Raw genomic sequence first — 24,048 nt, 5'->3', positions numbered from 1 at the left:
ACATCCTCCTGATCTCACAGTGCCTCACACACAGCAGGAATGCATTGACTGAATGAATACAGGACTTCCGACTGGTCACTTACCGGGCGGGTTAAAGACAATGATATCATCTAAGAGCTTAGACATTTCCTGTTCTAGGACTGCTAAGGTGATTTTTCCATTTTGTTCCAGGGTGCTGAGGAATTGAACCATCTGATGAGTAAAAGCTTGGCATTTTGGAACTGCATCCTGACCAAAAAAAAAAAAAAAAAATCATTCAAATGAATCCAAGCAAGGAGTGTTAACTGCATATTTCCTGGGAGCATGACACTGCAATGAATGCTTGGGTAGGGAGTAGAGGGGACAGAACAGGAAGCCACATGAAGACTTAGTCCCACGTGGCCCAAGGGCCCTAGTGAAAGGCAAATCTATGGTAACACTTTGACCAGGGCCCATGTTTTCCCAAATTGTGGCAGAACACTCTTCCTTTTTTACTACAAGAATAACAACATTAACCAAACACTAACTACTTGCCAGAAACTTTTCCAAAAACTTTTATATTCATTATCAAATTCAATCCTCACAACACCACTTTGAGACAAGGTACTATTTCTTTTTTTTTTTTTTTTTGAGATGGAGTCTCACTCTGTTGCCCAGGCTGGAGTGCAGTGGTGCAATCTCGGCTCACTGCAACCTCCTCCTCCTGGGTTCAAGTGATTCTCCTACCTCAGTCTCCCGAGTAGCTGGGACTACAGGCACGTGCCACCATGCCTGGCTAATTTTTGTATTTTTAGTAGAGATGGGGTTTCACCATGTTGGCCAGGCTGGTCTCAAACTCCTGACCTCAGGTGATCCACCCACCTTGGCCTCCTAAACTGCTGGGATTACAGGTGTGAGCCACCACGCCCAGCCTTTACAAGGTACTATTTCTAATCAGATGAGAAAACTGAGGGACTTGCCCTGTCAAGCCTAAGCCCATATTACTACCCTCTCTCCCTCCCTGCTATTCTGCTGCCAATGACATTCAGATCATGAAACCGGCAGCTTGCTGGCAGCCCTCAATCCTTTTGACCTTTCATCGACATGTGACACTGCTAGTAAGTAAAGGTTCACCCAAAGGGAGAACTCAACCCAAAAGATCTACAAGGCCAAAAGATGAGTATATGATAATACACATCCTCCGACTTCCTCTGCTGAGCACTTCCTAGGTTGAAGACTGTCCTTTGTAGCACTTATGCTACTACCAATCTCCAAGAACAGTCCCTGCCTTTTAAACTACCTCTCAACTTACAAGATGCTTCTGGCTGTCAGTAGGAATAGAAAGGCCCGCAGACACTTTTAGGAGCTTCATGATTAATTCAGCATAAGATTCTTTTGCCAGGATGATGGACGGTGGGTAATGGCTGCTGAAATAACCTAGCACACTCTGGTACGACACAATATCCACAAGATGCCATGAAAGTGAGCTTGTCTGTCCAAGGAGACTAAGTAAAGGTGAATCCTAAAAATAAAACACATATTCCTTTAGTTCCAGAGCCCCAATTTTTCCAGAAATATGTGTTGCTAACTAGTCTGTGGAATAACTACTAAGATGGCCTATGGTAAGCACAGAACAGTTATGATATCAAGTAAGTATCTATTCAAGTTAGGAGTACTAGTGAAAGCAATAACCAAAGTTTTGGCAAAAACACATTCATATTAAGATGTATTGAGTATCTGGAACCCAGGTTCTTTTCTTTCAAAAGAACTCTCGGTTCTGGTGGGACATGCCAAAATTGACTTCAAGAAGCATACAAGAGATTGAACTAGATATTAATGAGATATAAAATAAAGTTGATTAATATATTCTAACTCAGTGTGGTTTTTTGCATAATTTAGAATCAGATAATGAGCTATCCAAGAAAATCAGGCATCTGGTTAAAGGTACCTCTCATATGCCAAGCATCTGTTCACACTGATAGGGGCACTGGAAAAACAAATGAAAAACTACGACCTAGAAGAAAGCAAAGATCTAAGCAGCCTTGCCGAATTTTTGCCATAAGCTTCCCAAACTTACTGTTTGGTCTACCAGTTGAACTTCCTTTGCCAATAAAATCATCATGAAAAGGAGGCAGACAATCATGCTGCGGGTTTCTGGGTGGGGACTGGGATTCCAGGCATCAGAGAGCACACTAACCCAGTTGACTTCACAGAGTACAGACCCCAAAAATAAGAAACAGCTCTTGGGGCTTCCTCGTTCCACCTAAAAGAAAATGAATTAAAGTCAATGTGTTGCCTTGTGCTATCTATGTATCTGGAAAATGTATGTAAACTGTTTCATAATTATGTTTTTAAAAAACACTTTTGCCCCAGATTGTATCACTTAGAATCCCACCTCCTAGAGATTTAGACTTAATATTTGTAATATCTTTCCTTCCACAGTGTATGTGTGTATATTTTAGTTTGTCTGTTTGTTCAGATTTCAGCATTTATTCCAATCATTCTTAATAAGCGAGGAATGACCTTCCCTAACCCCAACCTGGGTGGAGAATCACTGCCACAGTAAGTCACTGGAGCTGCAGGGAGTGTATCAGAATCCTCAGGTGTGCCAGGACAGGGCAAAGTTGAGATTTACTAGTCAGTAGTTCCCAAACTTAAGTGTGCATCAGAACTAAATGGAAGGTGTATTAAAACAGATTGCTGGGCCTACCCCTAGAGCTTTTAATTTTGAAGGTATGGGTTGGGAGCCAGAATGTGTAAGTTCCCTGGTAATGCTGATGCTGCTGTCCCAGGGACCACACTACTTTGAGATCCACTACACTAGTATATATTATTTATATTGCCTTTTTCCTTTTTTTTTTTTTTTTGAGATGGAGTTTCACTCTCGTTACCCAGATTGGAATGCAATGGCACGATCTCAGCTCACCGGAACCTCCACCTCCTGGGTTCAAGCAATTCTCCTGCCTCAGCCTCCTGAGTAGCTGGGATTACAGGCACCTGCCACCACGCCCAGCTAATTTTTTATTTTATTATTTTATTGCTTATTTTTTATTTTATTTTTAGTAGAGGCCGGGTTTCTCCATGTTGGTCAGGCTGGTCTTGAACCCCCAGCCTCAGGTGATCTGCCCACCTCTGCCTCCCAAAGTGCTGGGATTACAGGTGTGAGCCACTCTGCCCGGCCTATATTCCCTTTTTAATGTAATGTTGTATTATAACAATGTCTCCGCATTATTAGTCTTTACAATTTTTGATGACCACATGTTTAAATTTTATTTAAAATACATTAGAGAGGCCGGGTGCGGTGGCTCACGCCTGTAATCCCAGCACTCTGGGGGGCCAAGGCGGGTGGATCACAAGGTCAGGAGATCGAGACCATCCTGGCTAACAAGGTGAAACCCCATCTCTACTAAAAATACAAAAAATTAGCTGGGCATGGTGGTGGGCGCCTGTAGTCCCAGGTACTTGGGAGGCTGAGGCAGGAGAATGGCGAGAACCTGGAAGAAGGAGCTTGCAGTGAGCCAAAATCATGCCACTGCACTCCAGCCTGGGTGACAGAGCAAGACTCCGTCTCAAAAAAAAAAAATTAGAGAATGAGGAACAGATGTACTACAAAGTATATAAGAAACCTCAAAGATCTCTTACAAGCTATTTCAATACTTCTAATTTGTTTAAAATAAAACATGGCTACTCATGAATTTTTCCTTTCAAAATTAAGATTAAAAGCTCTAGTCTATTTATAAAATCATAATCAATGGAACTTGGTGATGATTCATTTCTTCTCATTACTGTTATTACATTATGCTAACTACTAATTCTCTTCCTTTTAGAAAATGATTCTTCATTGTCCATTATAATCTGTTCTCTATCCTCACCCTCGACCCCACCAAAAAAATATAGTTTATTATGCCAACAAGACACAAAGAATTAAAAGATCCCCAGCTTCTGGGGTGGTCAGGGTCATCTGCCATTAGAATAAAACTCCTAGAGACAGAGCCTACAGCATCCCTTAACAGGCTGTGCTACTATTTAATCTGTCTTATAGTTAAGGTCATCCTTTTTAAAACTCCATCTTATAGTTCTTTAAACCACCTTTCTCTAGTATGTTCATAATGGTGATAAATATTTACTTAATGCCTGTCACATATACTAAATCTAGCTATAAAATCATTCTTAAGCCTTGGATTTCTCTAGAACAACTGCCCTCAGCTTTTCTTGCATTTCAGCTACTGAGGAGTGGCTGACAAGAGCAGCACAGATGGGGTTCCATTAAGGGCACTAAAAAAGTTAAGTATATTTTGCTAACCGTCATAAATAACTGTAGATCTGTATCAAAGCACTTAAGGTGTCTCAATAATAAATGTGACAGTAACAGTAAACACAAACTAACTGATGAGACTACGAACAAATGAACTGAAACTACCATAAAAACCTAAGACAAGAGTGTAATTAAAAGAAAAAAAAAAGAAAAGCAATAACAAATGCCTGACTAGTATGTAAGTTACACTACACTCTCTGTTTTCTGGTTTTGTAACCATTGCTTCTACTGCAAAGACTCACACACACTCTCTTTTTTCTGGTCATTTCAGGTCTGTACACGATTATGATGCATCATCGGTTGTCACAATGCATTTTATCTCCTATAATCAAAATTATTCACTTGCATAACTGCTAAAAGAAACTAACAGCTTCAGTACCAATTTACATTTGCTTTAATAGAACATTTAACAATAAGCAGTTGTTGACACAAACTGTAATGACACAAACTGTAATGACACAAACACATCAATAACAACCAAGATTAAGCGTAACAGAGCCATTAAACTATGTACTCACACACGACAAAGTCTAGGGGATGACTGACATATTATAGATAAAATCTTTCTCTGGGTTTTAAAAATGGTCCTGTAGATGTTTTAACACAATGAAATGACTTCCACAGGACACTGTTTTCCACAAGCACCACCGAGGCAACACAGAACGTATTCACGGTCCACGCTGGCACACACTGCCACTATGCCTAACAACCACAGTGACCAGGCTGCTCCCTAGAAGCCAGATCTCTCTAGGCTGTGACCGGGGAGTGAAGGGCTTACTTTGAAGAAGGCCTCCATGAGCATCTGGTCAGGGTGCAGGTCCTTCCATGGCAGTTTCCGGTACATGCTATGGAAAGTGTACAGAATGAACTCTGGCATTTTGGGTGCTGTACATGCTTCACAGTAATGCATCAGGTGCAACCAAAGGGCTCCTTCATCACCTGGCAACAGCTTATCTAGAATGTGAAAAGAAAATAGAGCTGACGACCTTCGGTTTACTTTAAAAAAAAAAAAAAAGCAAATTTGAACTAAAAGTCTAAAATCTAAGGTTCTCATGATTGACCCAATTTCAAAGATTTTCATGTGGGAAGAGTGGTTAAGGGGACTACTGGCAGATTAGTAATAAAGAATGGTACTTTAATTACCCACTTAGGTAACTGGAATGAGCAGATCCTGTGTGAGAAATAATCAGCTTTTCTTTAAAATTTCTAAATGTATGGCTTTTTAACTGAAATACACTCCTACAGCCTGTTGCCCTCAGTATGTATTCGGTTTTACACATTTAGTGCTTCATTCATTTGGCACTCAGGAGAAATCCAAAATCCCTCAAAAGGAAATGTTCGGTTTTTTAAAAGAAGACATACAAATGGCCAATAGGTGCATGAAGAAATGCTCAGCATCACTGATCATTAGAGAAATGCAAACTAAAACCACAACAAGATATCAGTGCACAGCTATTAGGATAGCTGTTCAAAAAGATGAACGATAACAAGTGTTAGAGAGGATCTGGAGAGAAAGAAACTCTTAAACACTGTTGGTGGGAGTCTAAATTAGTACAACGATTATGAAAAAAGGCATGGAAGTTCCTCAAAAAACTAAAAGTAGACTACCATATGATCCAGTAATCTCACTTCTGGGTATACAACCAAAAGAAAGGAAATCGATAGGTTGAAGGGATAACCGCACTCCCATGTTCACTGCAGCATTATTCACAATAGCCAAGATATGGAAACAACCTAAGTGTCCTTCAAAAGATGAATGGATTTTTCTAAATGTGGTGTATACATGCAATGGAATACCAGTCTGCCTTAGAAGAGGAGGAAATCCTGTCATTCGCAACAACATGAATGAATCTGGAGGACATCATGCTAAGTGAAGAAAACGAGGCACAGAAAGACAAATGCCACATGCTCTTACTCATATGTGGAATCGAGTAAGTTGAACTCATTGAAGTAGAGAACAGAATGACAGTTACCAGAGGCTGTGGGGTATCAGGGGAAAAGGGAGGGAACGAGGAGTTGCTGATCAAAAGGGCACAAAGTTTCAGAGGGCAGGAGGAATAGGTTTCAGGATCTATTGTACAGCAGGGCGACTACCGTCCACAACAATGCATTACGTATTTCAAAATCAGAAGAGAACAAACTTCAAATGTCTCACCATAAACAATGAAAGGTAAGCAAGGTGACGGATACCTTAATTATCTTGATTTAATCACGCCACACTGTAAATCACACTGTACCTCATCAATATATATAATTATGATTTGTTAATCAAAGATAACATTAATAATAATTCTTTAAGAAACGGTGGAAATGTTCCAAATGACCAAAAATTAATTGTGCAATGAAACTAGTCCATTAACTGTCATTCATGTAAGTCATTCTAAAATAAATCTCACGCTTTTCTGAGACCTGGATTATTACTCAATATTATCCTCACAAGTATCAATTCCATTAATGTCTTCAAGGGCTAATGACTATATAAGGGACATTTAGTCTAAAACAAGCGGTTTCAGACTTTCTGGTTCCATGCTAATGGAATGCAGTCAAAGAAGAGAGAGTCACACACAGTAAGAACAGAAACCTGATGGTGTTGCTCAACACAAATCTTTTAAAAAATGGCCAACGAGGCTGTGTGCAGTGGCTCACGCTTGCAATCCCGGCACTTTGGGAGGCCGAGGCAGGCAGATCACTTGAGGTCAGGAGTTCGAGACTAACCTGGCCAACATGGTGAAACTCTGTCTCTACCAAAAATACAAAAATTAGCCAGATGTGGTGGCAGGCGCCTGTAATCCCAGCTACTCGGGAGGCTGAGGTGGCAGAATTGCTTGAACCAGGGAGGCAGAGGTTGCAGTGGGCCAAGATCGCGCCACTACACTCCAACCTGGGCAACAGAGTGAGACTCCTTCTCAAAAAAAAAAAGAAAAAAGCCAATGAGCATCAACACATTGTACCAGACAACTCTCATTTCTAACATGCTTGTGCCCTCAATTCCAAAACCTGGCATGGAACAGTAATGCACATTTTTAACAACCTTTAAGAGAGGTTAATGATAGCATTCGTTTAAATATGGATAAAAGACAGTTTTGTTTAGATAAAGTTGGGTAAGTATGTAGAAGATATCCAGAAGGATGTCTTAGGATAGACTGAGCTGATAGTTCCAGCCAAGACACAAATTCTGTGACGTCAGATAAATTCTTTTCATTTTCAGGTCCCCACTTTTCTCATCCATAGAAGGAGCTAGTGGATCAGATAATCTCACTAAAAAGCTGCAATACTTCTTCATCCTACCTTGCAAAGCTCTCCTGTTTCCTTTCTTTGAACCCAGCTGCCAAGTCTTGATGTCTGTGTACCCTCCTGTCCTATGCCACTTTCTTATTTTATTCGTATACACGGGCAAAAGAGCCTTGGGGTGCTTTCCCCTATACTAAGAAATTAAATATGGCTGGGCATGGTGGCTCACGCCTGTAATCCCAGCACTTTGGGAGGCCAAGGTGGGTGGATCACAAGGCCAGACTGGCCAATATGGTGAAACCACGTCTCTACTAAAAATACAAAAATTAGCCGGGTGTGGTGGCGGGCGCCTGTAGTCCCAGCTACTCGGGAGACTGAGGCAGGAGAATCGCCTGAACCCGGGAGGTGGAGGTTGCAGTGAGCCGAGATCCTGCCACTGCACTCCAGCCTGGGCAACAGAGTGAGACTCAGTCTCAAAAGAACAAAAAAAAAAGAAATTAAATATATAGCCTTTATGATTATAATTTGGTGCTCAAATCTTTTTCTCAGTAATCAATATATTCTGGATGGTAAAAAGCAGCTAGAAGTCTGCCTTTCAAAAAAAAAATTGAGTACTACTAGGATTTCATGTGTTACTCATTGAACCACTATTTATCAAACACACACTGAGAATATGGCATTACCCCAGTTTTGTAGGGAGCAAAAAGAAGCAAAGAATAACATTTCTGTTATTCTATGAAGAGTTTACACCTCTTCAAGACAAGTTATATAAAAGATAAATCAGAAATACAAATAAGGTACAGCCAGACAAAATGAAATGAGCTATCCAGCCATGAAAAGGCATAAAGAGACTTCAATGCCTATACTAAGTGAAAGAAGTTAATCTGAAAATGCTATGACTCCAACCATAGGACATTCTAGAGAAGGTAACACTATGGAGATAGTAAAAGGATCAGGGGTTGAGGGGAAGGAGAGATGAACAGGCAGAGTGCAGAGGATTTTTAGGGCAGTGAAACTGCTCTGTATGATACCACAATGGTGGGCACATGTTATTTGTCATTTGTCAAAACCCACCGAATGTGTTCACCAAGAGAGAACACTAATGTAAACCATGGACTTTAGCTGATAAGATGCCTTACTGTAGGTTCATCAATTATAACAAATGTATCACCCCGGTGTGGAATGTCCAGAGTGGGGAAGGCTTGTGCATCTGTCGGGGCAGAAGGTATAAAGGAATTCTTGTACTTTCCACTTAATTTTGCTGTAAACCTAAAGCTGCTCTAAAAAATAAAGTCTGTTAAACAAAAAATAAAATCTATTATGAAAAAAAACAAAACTGGATGACATATGCTTAACTGTATGTATTAGCTCATTTTCACACTGCTGATAAAGACATACCCGAGACTGGGTAATTTATAAAGAAAAAGAGGTTTAACAGACTCATAGTTCCACGTGGCTGGGGAGGCCTCACAATCATAGTGGAAGGTGAAAGGCACGTCTTACATGGCAGCAGGCAAGAGAGAGAATGAGAGCCAAGCCACAGGGGAAACCCCTTATCAAACCACCAGATCTCATGAGACTCATTAACCACCACGAGAACAGTATGAGGGAAACCACCCCCATGATTCAATTATTTCCCACTGGCTCCCTCCCACAACACATGGGAATCATGGTAGCCACAATTCAAGATGACATTTGGGTGGGGATGCTGCCAAACCATATCACTCTATAACTAAATGCCACACAAACACATGGCAGCCACCGGGGCACTAGGTGTATTCAGTGGAAGAAAACACCATGGGTCAGAAGCAAAGAGGAAGCCAGAGTGTTAAACAGATGCTGAAACCAGCCAACCGGGGACTATTTGCCTGCTGAGTTTTAACAGCACAAGAGGACAGAACATGAGGTTTTCTAAGGACTATATTCTTATTGAAAGGGCAGAATGGGGCAAAAGAGGAAACTTCTCTGCCTTACCCTAGATTGTGAGTCAGGAGAGATCAAAAAGTTTACTGTGAGAATTGAGGCCAGCCTGCAAGTGAGTTTGGGGTTTAATTTCATGTAACTGGTAGCATGAGAAACCCCCAACCAAGAAGTAGTTCCAATTGACAACAAATGTAGATCCTCTCTGGAGGCCTTATACACCCTCAGCCTAGGCCTTATGAGATTCCCATCAGTCTCTCAAAATATGGGCTCACAATACAAAATTTAAAAACGCACAAGGAAACAAGCCTCCAAGAACAAGAATCCAAAGGAAAATTAAACAGCAGCATAAGACAACCCCCAACAGGAATTTCAGATAATAGAATTATTGTACATACATCATAAAGTAAGCATGTTTAAACATTTTAAGGAAATAAAAAATAGAATTTTAAATGAAAGATACTACCAAAAAGGATCAGGGTACATTTGAAAAACAAACAAATAGATCTAGAAATGGAAAAAATAATCACTGAAATGAAAAATTCAATTGATATATTTTAAGCAGATGAGACACAGCTGGAGAGAGACTAAAGAAATGGAAGGAAGACCTCTAGAAATTACTCATAATAAAGAAAAAAAAGACAGAAAATATGAAAAAGAGGTTAAGATTTAGGGAGGACAGGAAGAAACTCAACATGCAGGATAGGCAATATTGGAAGAGAGAGAGACTGCAAATTTACCATAACTGAGAAACTCAGAGCAACCTACCAAAAAGAGATAAGAAGTTACACACCTAAAGGCCGGGCGTGGTGGCTCACATCTGTAATCCTAGCACTTTGGGAGGCCAAGGCGGGCAGATAGCCTGAGCTCAGGAGTTTGAGACCAGCCCGGGCAACATGGTGAAACCCTGTCCCTACTAAAACTACAAAAAAATTAGCCAGGCGTGGCGGCATGCACTTGTAGTCCCGGCTACTCGGGAGGTTGAGGCAGGAGAATTGCTTGAATCTGGTAGGCAGAGGCTGCAGTGAGCCCAGATCACACCACTGCACTCCAGCCTGGGCGACAGAGCAAGACTCCATCTCCAAAAGAAAAAAAAAAGAGAAGTTACACACTTAACACTAAATAATTGTATCAGTGACCTTTCTTCAGTCACAAATAACTGCCTATTAAGTAAAAATTAAATAGAGGAAAGTAGAAGAAAAAGACTAACTGAATGACTTAGGGAAAAATGAAAACTAAGCAGAGACAGCCTGACATCTTCCTACCTTTAAAACTCTCATGCAGTGAGTCAATACAGTCAGTGAACAGCTGCACAATGCTTGAGGCCACCACAGTATCACTCTCTAGCCAGGGGTAATGGCGCTGTTGGCTGCTTTAAAGAAAAGAAACACACACTTAGGAATGCAACCATGATTAAAATACTGTAAGTCCCAGTGTCTAGGGCTGGCCTAAGTCCTGGAGGCCTGTCCATTATGTAGGCCTGACACACATTTAGAATACTTCAAAGGCTGTAAATACCTGCAGGCAAATTGTAGCTTGTAACACCAGCCATATAATTTTCTTTCCTCTCCTTCCTACCCTTTATTCCAATGCAATTAGATTTCAAAAATGTGCTATCTAAATAACCCTTAAATTAACATCTTTTTACATCAAATTTAGACCCTTGGACATCTTGGTTACATTTCAAATGCCGTAGAAAAACATCCTAAATCAGCTTCGACAGTTTTCTCTACTCAAAACATTTAAAAAAAAAAATCAAATTCACATAACAAAGAGATGGTCAAAAATTAACAAATAGAAAATGAGCAAAGAAATTTTTTTTTTTTTTTGACAGAGAGAGTCTTTCTCTGCCACCCAGGCTGGAGTGTAGTGGCGCAATCTTGGCTCACTGCAACCTTCACCTCCAGGGTTCAAGCAACTCTTCTGCATCAGCCTTCCAAGTAACTGGGGTTGCAGGTGCCAACCACCACACCCAGCTAATTTTTGTATTTTTAGTAGAGACAGGGTTTCACCATGTTGGCCAGACTTGTCTCAAAGTCTTGACTTCAAGTGATCCACCTGCCTTGGCCTCCCAAAGTACTGGGTTTACAGGCATAAGCCACCACGCCTGGCCCAGAGAAATTCTTTATATGAAAAATTTAATTGGCTGGGCACGGGAGCTCATGCCTGTAATCCCACTTTGGGAGGCAGAAGTGGGCAGACTGCTTGAGGTCAGGAGTTCAAGACCAGCCTGGCCAACATAACAAAACACTGTCTCTACTAAAAATACAAAAAAATAAAAATAAAAATAAAAAATTAGCTGGGCGTGGTAGCACACATTTGTAATTCAAGCTACTCAGGGGGCTGAGGCAGGAGAATCGCTTGAACCTGGGAGGCAGAGGTTGCAGTGAGCCAAGATCACGTCACTGCACTCCAGCCTGAGCAACAGAGTGAGACTCTGTCTTTAAAAAAATTTTTTTTTTATTTTCTGAATCTGGTCTAGAAAACTCAATATCCAAATAGGTTCCATTAATTCTTACTGGAAATAAACAAGCAGCCAGCACTATGGTAAGCAGTCTATATATACACAGTCACTATAAAATCCTGAAGCTTGCAGATTATTCAAATAACCCTCTAGCAAAAGCAAACATTCAAAACATGTTACACTTTCCTTAAGTGGCTCGTAAAGCATCATGGGTTAATGCTAAGAGTCTAGAAACAGAAGTCTAAGACCTGACTCTAGTCCCAGCCTCAGCACTAACCAACCAGCTATGAGACTTGAGTACGACATTCATGTTCTCTGAGTCTCAGAATCAAATTCAAGTTTTTGAAAATAACTCCTATAATGTGATGTTTACCACTGTCGTAATTTTTATAAAGCTGTGACAAGTTCAACTAACTTCTGCTTGTATACTTTCAGGGAAAAAAAAGACTCAGAAGGAAACTTACTGAATTTGGACAGCTCTATACCTCTAAGTATTTCAAATGCTTGTGAAATAATGCTTTAATTGCAGAGTCCCAGATTTAAAGGTAATTCCCACCCAATAATTTAATAGCCAACTTAGTTCCAAAACATAACTGATGCAGTAGAGAAAAATCAGTCTCATAAAAATCTAAGAGAACCCTCAGGAGAACAGCATCGTTTTTCTGAAATTAAACACTAAAGTTTATTCAACCTCTTTATTGTGGAAAACTGGAAATGAGTGCCCAGTTTTGTTCCAAAATTAATATTAAGATAATATCTCTGATGACCCAGACTAGCAATTCCATAAATAGAAAATGTCTTAAGTTTTGAAAAGAAGCCTTTTCTAAATTTAAATATGGCCTTACACTAAAAAATTAAATCTGTGAACTCATCACTTCTACCAAATACCATTTAGAATTTTAAGTCTACAAATGTCAAAGGAATTTGAATATCTAAAAAACTATTTACCTTTCATTGTCCTCTAAAACCAGGATCCATGGCTTAAAGAGCTGAATGATTACTGAATGTAGGGATTTCAGCACTAAAAAGTTTAAGAGACAAAAAAAAAAAAAAAAAAAAAAAAAAACAAGGTCATCATTTGTCAATACCACTGCTCACATTATATAGAAAAATCTACCTCATTATCTGTAGACTCATAAACCTATGTTAATGTATAAACAACATGCTTAGTGTAACTAAGTATGTTTACATTTTCATTGGCTACACTGGAATTTCTCTGAATTGAAGAATTTGTATTAAGATACAGTATCATGGATAATTTTATAATGTACTTTTAAAAAAGATACATGTATAAATATTCAGAACCCTTTCCTTAGTAAGACAAATGACAGAAAGGGTTGGAAACTGAAACCTATCTCTTTGTACCCCACGCTGCACAGGAGGAGCAGAGACAAGCTATAGCAAGCACCCTACATTCACTATGTAATGAATATATCCATTCATATATCGTGACACATATATGACACATATATGGGCTCATGCCTGTTCTATATATTTCTACTTTTTCTCTCCTTGACACTCAATATAAATCTCTTAATGTGCCTATTTAAATCTCTCTTAATGGAAAGTCCAAACACCTAGCTCCACATTGCACGAAAAGTATATTACCTGTTTTCCTGCTGACAGTTGGGTCTTGGGCCAAATAGGCCATTTCCGAGTCAATCAGCCTTTTCACAAGGTAGCCCAAGAATTTCTTCACATCAGCCATATAAGGACTCCATTTTGAGAATAAACCAAAGCTTTTAAAGTCCATCTTGGATAACCGAAGCTTATAAAAAAAGTCTGAAAGCCACTGTATAGTCTCCATTACCTGGAACAGACAACTAGTCAAAAAATGCTTACTAAATATGTACTTTTAGTAAAGTGTTATGACACACTGTGATGGGGGTGTATGTAGTAGGTCTTTGACTTTATAAGAGAGTTGCAAAAATATAAGGCATATGAGAAATAAATCAATGGGTTTTTTTTTTTTTTTGAGGTGGAGTCTCGCTCTGTCACCGAGGCTGGAGTGCAGTGGCATGATCCTGGCTCATCGCAACTTCTGCCTCCTGGGTTCAAGCGATTCTCCGGCCTCAGCCTCCTGAGTAGCTGGGACTACAGGTGTGCACCACCATGCCCAGCTCATTTTTGTATTCTTTAGTAGAGACTGGGTTTCACCATGTTGCCCAGGCTGGTCTCGAATCCCTGGCCTCAAGTGCTCTGCCCACCTTGGCCCCCAAAATGCTGGGGTTACAGGCATGAGCCACCGCGCCCGGCCATCAATGGGTTTCAAGCCTTTTCTAAAGCAGTGGAACCATTATTTCAAATAAATTCTCATGCAAACCCATATCAAACAGAATGGATAAAACCGAGAGCTCCATGGGACACTGCATCATAGAAACCCGACCAGTGGTCTCAGGGTGGAGTCCGATGGGCTAGGGTGGGAAGGAAAGATCTATAGGGGAGTGCCTGTCCTTGTGTTGGACACATGGGCAAGAATTAGACTCAGGGGAATGCGGTGAGCCACCTGGACAAAGGGGACATGAGGGAAGCAAAGCACTTAACAAAGAAAAACTCATGGCTCTTAAAGATAATGCACAAAAGTTTTCCAACTGTTTAAAAAATAAATAGCAAGGGAAATAAAAAAGAAATGCACAAACACGTCAGGGACCAAAAGCTACACACCTGTTTGTCTGACAAGAGAGCATCAGAAGAGCTGGGAAGCACGGCGCCCTCGGCGGACGCTGCCCCCTGCTGGCAGCTGGGGGCGCAGCAGCCCAGGGCTCTCAGAGTGGCTTTCCAACACTCGGGGCTCAGCAGCTGCTCCGCGGAGCCTGCCAGCAGGGACAGGAAGAGCAAGTCAGCGGCTTTCCCAAAAGAAATGTTTTAACTTGTAACAAAGAATATGAGTACCTTACAAAGGAATAAAAATTAAGCCAAAATCCAAAACAAACTCACAGGGATATCTGGGGTAAGGAGGCCCAAGTAAAGAGAACCTAAGAGAAGAACTGGCCGCCTGTACATTTGGTTTTCCTGGTTCCTGGTGACCCTGCTGGGAGTGAAAGCTGCTGAAGCCGGTGGAGCTACACTCAGAGGGGTAGGAGACCTGACCCTCCGACCCTGACTGGGGAATGGTGGCAGTGCCACTCTCCTGGCTGGAGGACCACAGCTATCTATGAGTGTGACAGAAACAACAGTCACAGGACAACGGAGACTACATGCTGAAGGCACCTCAGGGCCTGGGCTCTCCGGAAGGAGTCTCCTACCGGCCCGCCAATTCCCCAAAACCAAGACCCAGAGGCAGCATGGAAAAGCTGGGCAAGTCCAGCAGCCCATATTCTGAACTAGTCCCAACTCTGCTACTTAATAACTTCCCATCCCACAGGACAGGAATAATATCTCCTGAAGTACTTTCCACCCAGAGCGAACATGAGAATCAAATAAAGTAACAGGTTCACGGAGCAGGTCTGAGGAGAACAACGGTGAGGCCAGTTACAATATGTCCAGTGTGAGGTACCTGGGGACAGTGATCAGTCTGTGTCCAGTGGCCACTGGGGTCTGAATCTTAGGACAGTGCCCCAAAATTAAGCTATCACTGTAGAAATCACACATGCCTAGAAGGCGGCAGTGACATCAGGGAAAAGAATGGGCTCACCCAGAAGGAATGAATGCAGTAGAAGAGCAAAGGATGCTCCCAAGGGAACATCAACATGGTAGCCAAGGAGGAGAAAGAAACCAGGAGGCCGCAGCTCATGACATCTGAGAGGTATCATATTGTTATTCTTAAGTCTGAATTACTTTTCTTGGTAAGAACAAATTTCTTGCTAAATTCAAGTCAATAGTGGTCTAATATAAATGGTTTACAATCTCTTTAAAACAGATTTCAGGGAAAAATCCACAACATACACTATATCAAACTCCAAAAGCTTAGAGAAAAAATTAGCTATGCATATATTCATTGACATTTCTACAAATGTATTTCCCTTCCACCATTCTCCACCCACCCTGCAACCTGCCTCTGTGGGAAACAAAGCTCGAAGTGCTTTCAAAATGAGAGACTGCACGTTTCAAGGTCCTTTGGGTAACCCGATACACTGGATCATTAACTTATCCATTAAACTATTTCCATGATGTAACACAAAAATTTGGTATAAAGCAAAATTTCATTTGCTATTACATCTATAAACCATATGAAGTTTGCATGAAAAAGTAAATACTATCTCATTTATCAAATTTTAATAAAATTACTGCCTAGCGAAACTCCAAAAATAAAAAAGCCTACCCTATTTATTTCTCCTCTAAACTCTAAAACTGCTATGGAAAATTGTAAGAAGGGGGAACAGAAGTGGCAGGAATGTGGAGATTGTAATGCTGCTCTTTCCCTTGGTAAATATAAATAAAGTCTATCATTACATATGGATAAAATTAATTTGCAAAAACAACAGTAAAAGAATTAGAAAGGAAAAACCCCCAAAATGTTTGGAACTACAGAGAAACAAACTGTCATATTAAACATATCATAAGGCACAACCTCCTTGCTTTGCCAGATCTGTCGTCTGCAGAGTAAGCCAGTCCTTTCCCATCCCACTTCAAGACAGCTGAAAAGTCAAGACAAAGAAGTAGCTGCATGACTGTGGACTCCACCAAACTGTAGGTGCTGCCTTGCCCAATTAGAGCCCATTCTCACATTTAGAACAATAACTGGCCATATTTACAGTAACAACTTTTTGGGCCTTGTTCATCAAGCCCTTTAGATGACAATTAGTGATTCTAAACTCCTATACTGGTATTACTTTCATATCTTTGAATAACATCTGTAAAATGAAAAATGTGATATTAAATATTCACTAAGATCTAGTTAGTTACAATTAAATGAAGACACTTACTTTGCATCAGCAGCCTGAGAATGTCACTGTACTGGTCAGGAAACTGGTAGAGAAGAAGGTAAGTCCAGTGCTTACAGAAAAGATTAAATGGCATCAAAATATCCTCATCTGGTTCAAGGCCCCAGGCAGTAAGTGCCAAGTGAATGGACTCCAGAAGCCTGGTACGATCAGACAGAGGAGGTTTAGTGGCGCTTAACCATTGTTTAAGATCGAACTAAAAAGAAAAAGAAACAAAAAGCCGTTTTATTTACACTAGAAAAATAGTTTAAGAGGAGAGAGGTCTGTGTAAATTTAGTTTAAAGGCCAAAAATTACCCAGCATTTTATAAAAATTGAAATTAAAATGTATAAACAAGTACATAAAAGATTCAACCTGAGGAAGCTAATTGCAAAATAAATAAATAAATAATAAAAAGAGAAGTACATAAAAGAATATAAGAAGTTCACTAATTGGGTAGAGTGCGGTGGCTTACACCTGTAATCCCAGCACTTTGGGAGGCTGAGGCGGGCAGATCACCTGAGGTCAGGAGTTCCAGACCAGCCTGACCAACATGGAGAAATCCGGTCTCTACTAAAAATACAAAATTAGCCAGGCATGGTGGCACATGCCTGTAATCCCGGCTACTCAGGAGGCTGAGACAGGAGAATTGCTTGAACCCGGGAGGTGGAGGTTGCCGTGAGCTGAGATCACGCCATTGCACTCCAGCCCGGGCAACAAGAGCGAAACTCCATCTCAAAAAAAAAAAAAAAGTAGTTCACTAATTGGTGCCATTATGCATCTATTTCTATGTTACTATCTAGAATCTCAGAGGCAGTTTTCTTAGATCTGTGTGCTTTTCTTGCTATTGGCTTATAATTTTATACTGTTCCTCAGAGTCTCATATATTTCTGTCTTATAATAAGTTTCCTCTCTAAGAACTGGATCAGAATTTCGTAGCTCTCCTTCACTGGTGACAGTACCACAAATGAGCGGCCACTTTATGGAACTGTCTCAATTTAACAGCCATGTTTCTGGTCTGCATCAGTTACCTGTCTCAGTTAATAAAATTCAGACTGTTGATATTCCCTTCCAAAATCCCAAACTATAAAACATGTTCTCCTCCATTATAGGCTGAGATCAATCTCTAGGCCCTAAAATTGTCAAGGTTTTTTGTCTCTCTTTTTTTTTTTTTTTTTTTCCACAACAGGTCTCACTCCATCACCCAGGCCGGAGTGCAGTGGTGCAATCACAGCTTACTGCAGCCTCAACCTCCAGGGCTTAAGCAATTCTCCCACCTCAGCCTCCGAAGTAGCTAGGAGTACCACTAGCCTGGCTTTTTTTTTTTCTTGTGGAGACAGGGTCTCTGTGTTGGCCAGACTGGTCTCAAACTCCTACGCTCAAGCAATCTTCATGCCTTGGCCTCCCAAAGTGCTGGGATTACACACATGAGCCACCATACCTGGCCAAAACTGCCAAGGTTTTGTTGATTCATAGATGTAAGAGAAATACAAGTGGAGACAAAGTAGCTAAGACTCTGAAATTCTCAACTGGTTAAGTAAACTCATTACCTTGGTCTAATAGAGTTAATATTCTAATGTTATATATTAATATTAATATATTAATATAAAATATAATATTAACAGTTAATATTCAGAATGAGATCAAAGGCAATTTGCTTTGATCCAGCTTATTCTAAATATGAGAGAGACTAACAAAACTTTTCTCAAACACGATTTAGGCATAAATTCAGGATAAATTTTAAAAAAGGATGTACTAAACTACTATTATGAATATTTTCAAAACTGTATTAAGCTTTTAAAAAGGGGTGGGGATTAGGTCCTTTTTACACTAAGTGGAATAAGACTACCCTATACAACAGGGGTCCCCAAGCCCCACCTCCTGTCAGATCACCCATGGCATTAGATTCTCATAGAAGTGCGAACCCTACTGTGACCTGTGCATGTGAAGGATATAGGTTGCACGCTCCATCTAATGCCTGATGATCTGAGGTGGAACAGTTTCATCCCAAAACCATCCCCTCTACTCCAGTCCACGGAAAAACTGTATTCCATAAAACCGGTCCCTGGTGCCAAAAAGGTTGGAGACCACTGCTATACAAGACAACCAATGGCCCACCCCCCTAAGAAGCAGCTGTGGGGTCAGACCGCTTGAAGCTCATGCACTGTGAAAAAGGCCTCTTAGCCTCTGCTGTACCTGGAAACAAAACTGCAGAGGTCCTTTTATTTCTGTAGAGTAGGAAGCAACAATCATTGCTACGTTTCAACAATATGGTGAGGATGGAATTACATCTTACCTTGGTTAGCAGCATGAAAATCATATCACTGTTGTCCTCACTTAGAAACTTCACCACTTTCTCATACAGCTGTATGAACTCTGCAGGCGCAGCACTGGGAGTGAAGAAAGGAGACAGTAGGGAGCAGAGCCTGCTGTTCTTCAGAATGGTCTCAAGTACTTTTCTGCACTCTGATTTAGTGCCACTGATAAACACCTTGGAAAAATAAAAAGGAAAAATGTCACCAGATTCTTCCCTCACAACCTTTATTTAAGCAAGCAAATTTTTAAGGGGCACCAAGTAAGGTGAATAGAATTTTTTTCTAAATGAAAGTCTGAAACAATCAAAAGACAGCTAAAATCAACATAGATAAGCCTATTGCTTCCAATGGAAGTAATATTAGAAATTCTGAAGAATCCATAAATCTGATTTGGACAAGCCACATATAGAAAATGCTGAGTTAGGCTGGGCGCAGTGGCTCACGCTTGTAATCCCAACATTTTGGGAGGCCAAGGCAGGTGGATCACCTGAGGTCAGGAGCTCAAGAACAGCCTGACCAACGTGGTAAAACCCCATCTCTACTAAAAATACAAAAATTAGCTGGGTGTGGTGGTGGGTGCCTGTAATCCCAGCTACTTGGGAGGCTGAGACAGGAGAATTGCTTGAACCCGGGAGGCAGTGGGTGCAGTGAGCTGACATCACGCCATTGCACTCCAGCCTGGGTGACAGAGCGAGACGCCGTTTCAATAAAAAAAAAAAAAAAAAGAAAAGAAAATGATGAGTTAACTGTACTACAAGATTTTTAAGACATCAAAATATTGGGGTACTTTTAATCCACAAACGTGCAATGTCCCCACCATGATTACTACGGTACCCAACATGGTGCTGCATTACGTCAGGAAAACAAAACTTCCAGGTTATAGATTTTACTGAGAGGTGTATTTAATACCTTTTAAAAACTAACTTTCATAATAATATATAATCAAGATGACGTCATCTTGTTTTAACTTTGTTCTAATATTAAAAAGTACTAGAATATAAGCAAAAATTGAAACAATTTCACCGGCAGGAAGGCTTTCATATGGTTGATCAAAGGCAGAAATAATAAAACAACAAGACTGATAGGCTTGAATATATTAAAATTTTAACTTCTATAAGGCAAAGAGTATCATAAAATTAAAGAAAAAAATGACAAACTGGAAAAATGTATTTATAACACATTCCAGATGCCAAGTTAATAGCGTGAGGAGCTCTTTCAAAGCAATCGGAAAACAAGAAACTCCAACAGAAAGTGTACAAAGGACCACAATCACCAATTCACAAAAGTATATATAAATGGCCAATAAACATATGAAAAGGCATATAACTTAACAAGTACTTAAAGAAGTATAAATTAAAATAATAATGAAATACCACTCCCTTATCAGATTAGCAAAACTTAAAAAGAATGAGAATTCCTAATGTTGGTTATGGTATGAAGAATAACAAACTCAAACACTGCAATGATAGCATAAATAGGTGCAAACTTCCCAGGGAAGGCAGAGTGACTATATCAAGTATTATGTACAACATCAAATATACAATGTGTATCAAATTCCTTTGACACATCAATCATACCTCTAAGAAATTATCCTAAAGAAAACAGTCCAACAAGTTCACAAAGACATACAAGAGTATTTACCTCAGGTTTATTGTAGCAAAACAATCTACCTAAATATCCATCCATCAAACACTAGCTCAACACCCTGTAATAAATCTGTATCAATGAGCACTACACAGACATGCAATGTCATGATATAGGTCTGTATTTATTAACATGAAATAATGTCTAAAAGATGTGTTTAAATGAAAAAGGAGGTTACAAAATAGCATGAGCCCATTTTAAATGCCTATCCATAACTATATATATGTAGAAATGAAATATGTTTACATATACATATACACAAATAGACACACATATACAAGACAAACTATAATGAAATGTTAGCTATGTAATCAGTATTTCCAGTAGTTAGGATTATAAGAAATTTTTCTTCTTCATACTTTCTATACTGTCTGCATTGCTTATAATAAGCACACACTAATTTTTTTTTTTTTTTTTTTGAGATGGAGTTTTGCTCTTGTTGCCCAGGCTGGAGTGCAATAGCACGATCTCGGCTCACCGCCTCCCGGGTTCAAGTGATTCTCCTGCCCCGGTCTTCCCAGTAGCTGGGATTATAGGCATGCACCACCACACCCAGCTAATTTTGTATTTTTAGTAGAGGCAGGGTTTCTCCATGTTGGTCAGGCTGGTCTCGAACTCCCAACTTCAGATGATCTGCCTGCCTCAGCCTCCCAAAGTGCTGGGATTACAAGTGTAAGCCACTGCGCCCAGCCAGCACACATTAATTTTATGACCAGGATAAAAAACTTCCTACGAAAAAATCAATGATAATACCTGTTCTGCATTACTTCCTTATAAGCACCCAGTAAGTAAGTACTCATTCAGTTGAATTTGGGTGAGAGTACATGGTTAATTAGTGTTTACACATTTCAAACAAGAGGTTTTCCTTTCTTTTATGAAACATTTCATAAATCTGCATGATTACCCTTGCCCTTGTTAAATATCCATCTATGTCACTGTAAGCCAAATAAATAAATAAACAAACAAATAAACGTTGACCAAGACTAGCAACCTGGACACAGCAGTGGGGAGCTGGGGCTAGCACTGAGTGTTGTCAGAAGCCGTGGGATCCAGTCTCAGCTCCACACTCACCAGCTGAATTCTTTAGGCCAGTCACTTAATCTTCTAGAACCTAGTTTTCTCATCTTTAAGATGGGAATCTCAATCACACAGATTCCCCGTGAGGATTAAACAAATTGGAAAGTATTTTTATAAACAATGAAGAGATTTAGTAATGTTATTGTTAAGAGCACCAAGGATATATGACAAATTCTGATGTCTCCCCAGACTTTCAAATATGAATAATTTAATCTCCCTTGTATGAGAAGCAAAATTCTATACCAACAATTCTAATCATATTTTGAGAAGCCCACAACCCCAAGAGGCTTCTGACTTGGGTAAGACTCTGAACCTGCAATATAAGTCTGAAGTCAATGCTGACTATATCTAATGAAGACACCGCAGAGACTCATTATCTGATCAAGGCAAAAGGTACAAATAGCCTTACCTGTCCCAAGATCTCAATGCATGAAGTAAAGAACTGCCTTGTTGGGGGATGACGCTGCGTCTCATCACTGACGTAATCCACAATAGTAAAGAAAAGGCGAATGCCAACTTTCTGAATCCCAGGTGTAGGCTGCAACTTGTAGGCATTCACTAAGGCCCTGTGGGAAAATGTGGGTAAGACTGCAGTCTACAGTAAAAGATTCCATACTCACAAGGCCTTCTTTGATACCCTACGTTTCTCAGGCAATATTCTTAAGAATCCTTAGAGCACCCAAGAAAATGTCACTTTAGAACTATTTCATGGAGTAAATATATGTATCTTCCAATTTTACTGACAACTGATTTTCTTTTTTCTTTTTGGGGTGGGGGAGACAGAGTATCACTCTGTCGCCCAGGCTGGAGTGCAATAGTGCGATCTCGGCTCACCACAACCTTCGCCTCCCGGGTTCAAGTGATTCTCCTGCCTCAGCCTCCACAGTAGCTGGGATTACAGGCACACGCTACCACGCCTGGCTAATTTTTGTGTTTTTATTTTCTTTTATTTATTTTATTTATTTATTTATTTTTAATTTTTTATTTTTTGACGGAGTCTCACTCTGTCACCCAGGCTGGTGTGCAATGGCGCAATCTCAACTCACTGCAACCTCCACTTCCTGGGTTCAAGCAATTCTAACACCTCAGCCTCCCAAGGAGCTGGGATTACAGGCACCCGCCATAATGCCCGGCTAATTTTCTTGTATTTTTGTAGAGACGGGGTTTCACCCTGTTGGCCAGGCTGGCCTTGAACTACTGACCTCAGGTGATCTGCCCGCCTCGGCCTCCCAAAGTGCTAGGATTACAGGCATGAGCCACCACACCTGGCCAATTTTTGTCTTTTTAGTAGAGATGGGGTTTCACCACGTTGGCCAGGCTTGTGTCGAACTCCTGACCTCAAGTGATCTGCCCGCCTTAGCCTCCCAAAGTGCTGGGATTACAGGCGTGAGCCACTGACTGCATCTGGCCGATTTTTAATACTTAGTAATGATTTCATATTCTCCTAGGGAAAAAAAATCAGCTATAAGGACTAATTAACATTCTCATCTTTATTAAAAATGTTCATATTTTGCATGTAATTAATTTATAATTTGTTATTTAACTTTTTTATTCTTTATATAATTTTTTTAAACACAAAACCCTGATTTCTCTACATTTTAAAATCCAAAACACTGACTAAAGTTGAGATAAAGATTCTGTATAGAATAAGATCCTAGAATAAAGATATCCCTTCCAATTCTCACACCTTTTTGTGTCCCTTTCCCAGTAAAAGAAACATCAACCTCTTGTTTGCCTGGTCTCCTTCTCCTTCCCAGATGCCCCAGCCCAACACAAACGGACTCAATGCTCCCCTCCATACACCATCCTACTCTACTGAGGGGATCAGCTACTGGAACTAGAATGTGGAGTCAGTCACCTTAAAGTAAAGGCAGAGAGTCAACCCCCACCTCCCAAGTCATGTCATGGTGGCTTTGGAAAGAAAGAGGACAGTGAGAGTAAGCCACAATGAAAGCCAAAAGAAAACCATGATGGTCAAATGCAAGTTCACAACCATACTTGAGAGCCCTGATTCCCCTAAATAATTGTGCTATGAACTTTGTTCAGTCATCTGAGTTGACAGTGATAAGTTCCTGGGCAAATGTGACTTTGATATAAAACATAAGCGCTAAATCTCTCCATAACTGAATTTCAATGCACTGTATCATCTCACAATTCAGAGGTCAGCAAACTTTTTCTATATAGGGCCAGATAGTTAATATTTTCTGCTTTATATCTCTGTTACCACCACTCAATCCTGCTGTTGCAGCATAAAAGCCATAG

General features: G+C 40.2%; 1 protein-coding gene across 1 annotated transcript in view; it reads right to left on the bottom strand.

Moving 5' to 3' along the window:
* Window positions 1–24,048, bottom strand: part of EPG5 (ectopic P-granules autophagy protein 5 homolog) — a 124,210-nt gene that overhangs the window by 17,784 nt on the left and 82,378 nt on the right. The window contains exons 29-39 of the mRNA XM_003267534.2: window positions 22,196–22,352; window positions 19,047–19,241; window positions 16,754–16,967; window positions 14,553–14,701; window positions 13,497–13,698; window positions 12,837–12,909; window positions 10,690–10,796; window positions 5,052–5,227; window positions 2,036–2,221; window positions 1,271–1,480; window positions 84–228 (exon numbers count right to left, since the gene is read on the bottom strand). Of these exons, the coding sequence (XP_003267582.2) occupies window positions 84–228; window positions 1,271–1,480; window positions 2,036–2,221; window positions 5,052–5,227; window positions 10,690–10,796; window positions 12,837–12,909; window positions 13,497–13,698; window positions 14,553–14,701; window positions 16,754–16,967; window positions 19,047–19,241; window positions 22,196–22,352 (1,814 nt within the window). The remainder of the gene's footprint in view (window positions 1–83; window positions 229–1,270; window positions 1,481–2,035; window positions 2,222–5,051; window positions 5,228–10,689; window positions 10,797–12,836; window positions 12,910–13,496; window positions 13,699–14,552; window positions 14,702–16,753; window positions 16,968–19,046; window positions 19,242–22,195; window positions 22,353–24,048) is intronic.

This window comes from Nomascus leucogenys, chromosome 4 (genome assembly GCF_006542625.1).
Source record: "Nomascus leucogenys isolate Asia chromosome 4, Asia_NLE_v1, whole genome shotgun sequence".
Lineage (NCBI taxonomy): Eukaryota > Metazoa > Chordata > Mammalia > Primates > Hylobatidae > Nomascus > Nomascus leucogenys.
This window is presented reverse-complemented; position numbering and strand designations above follow the sequence as displayed.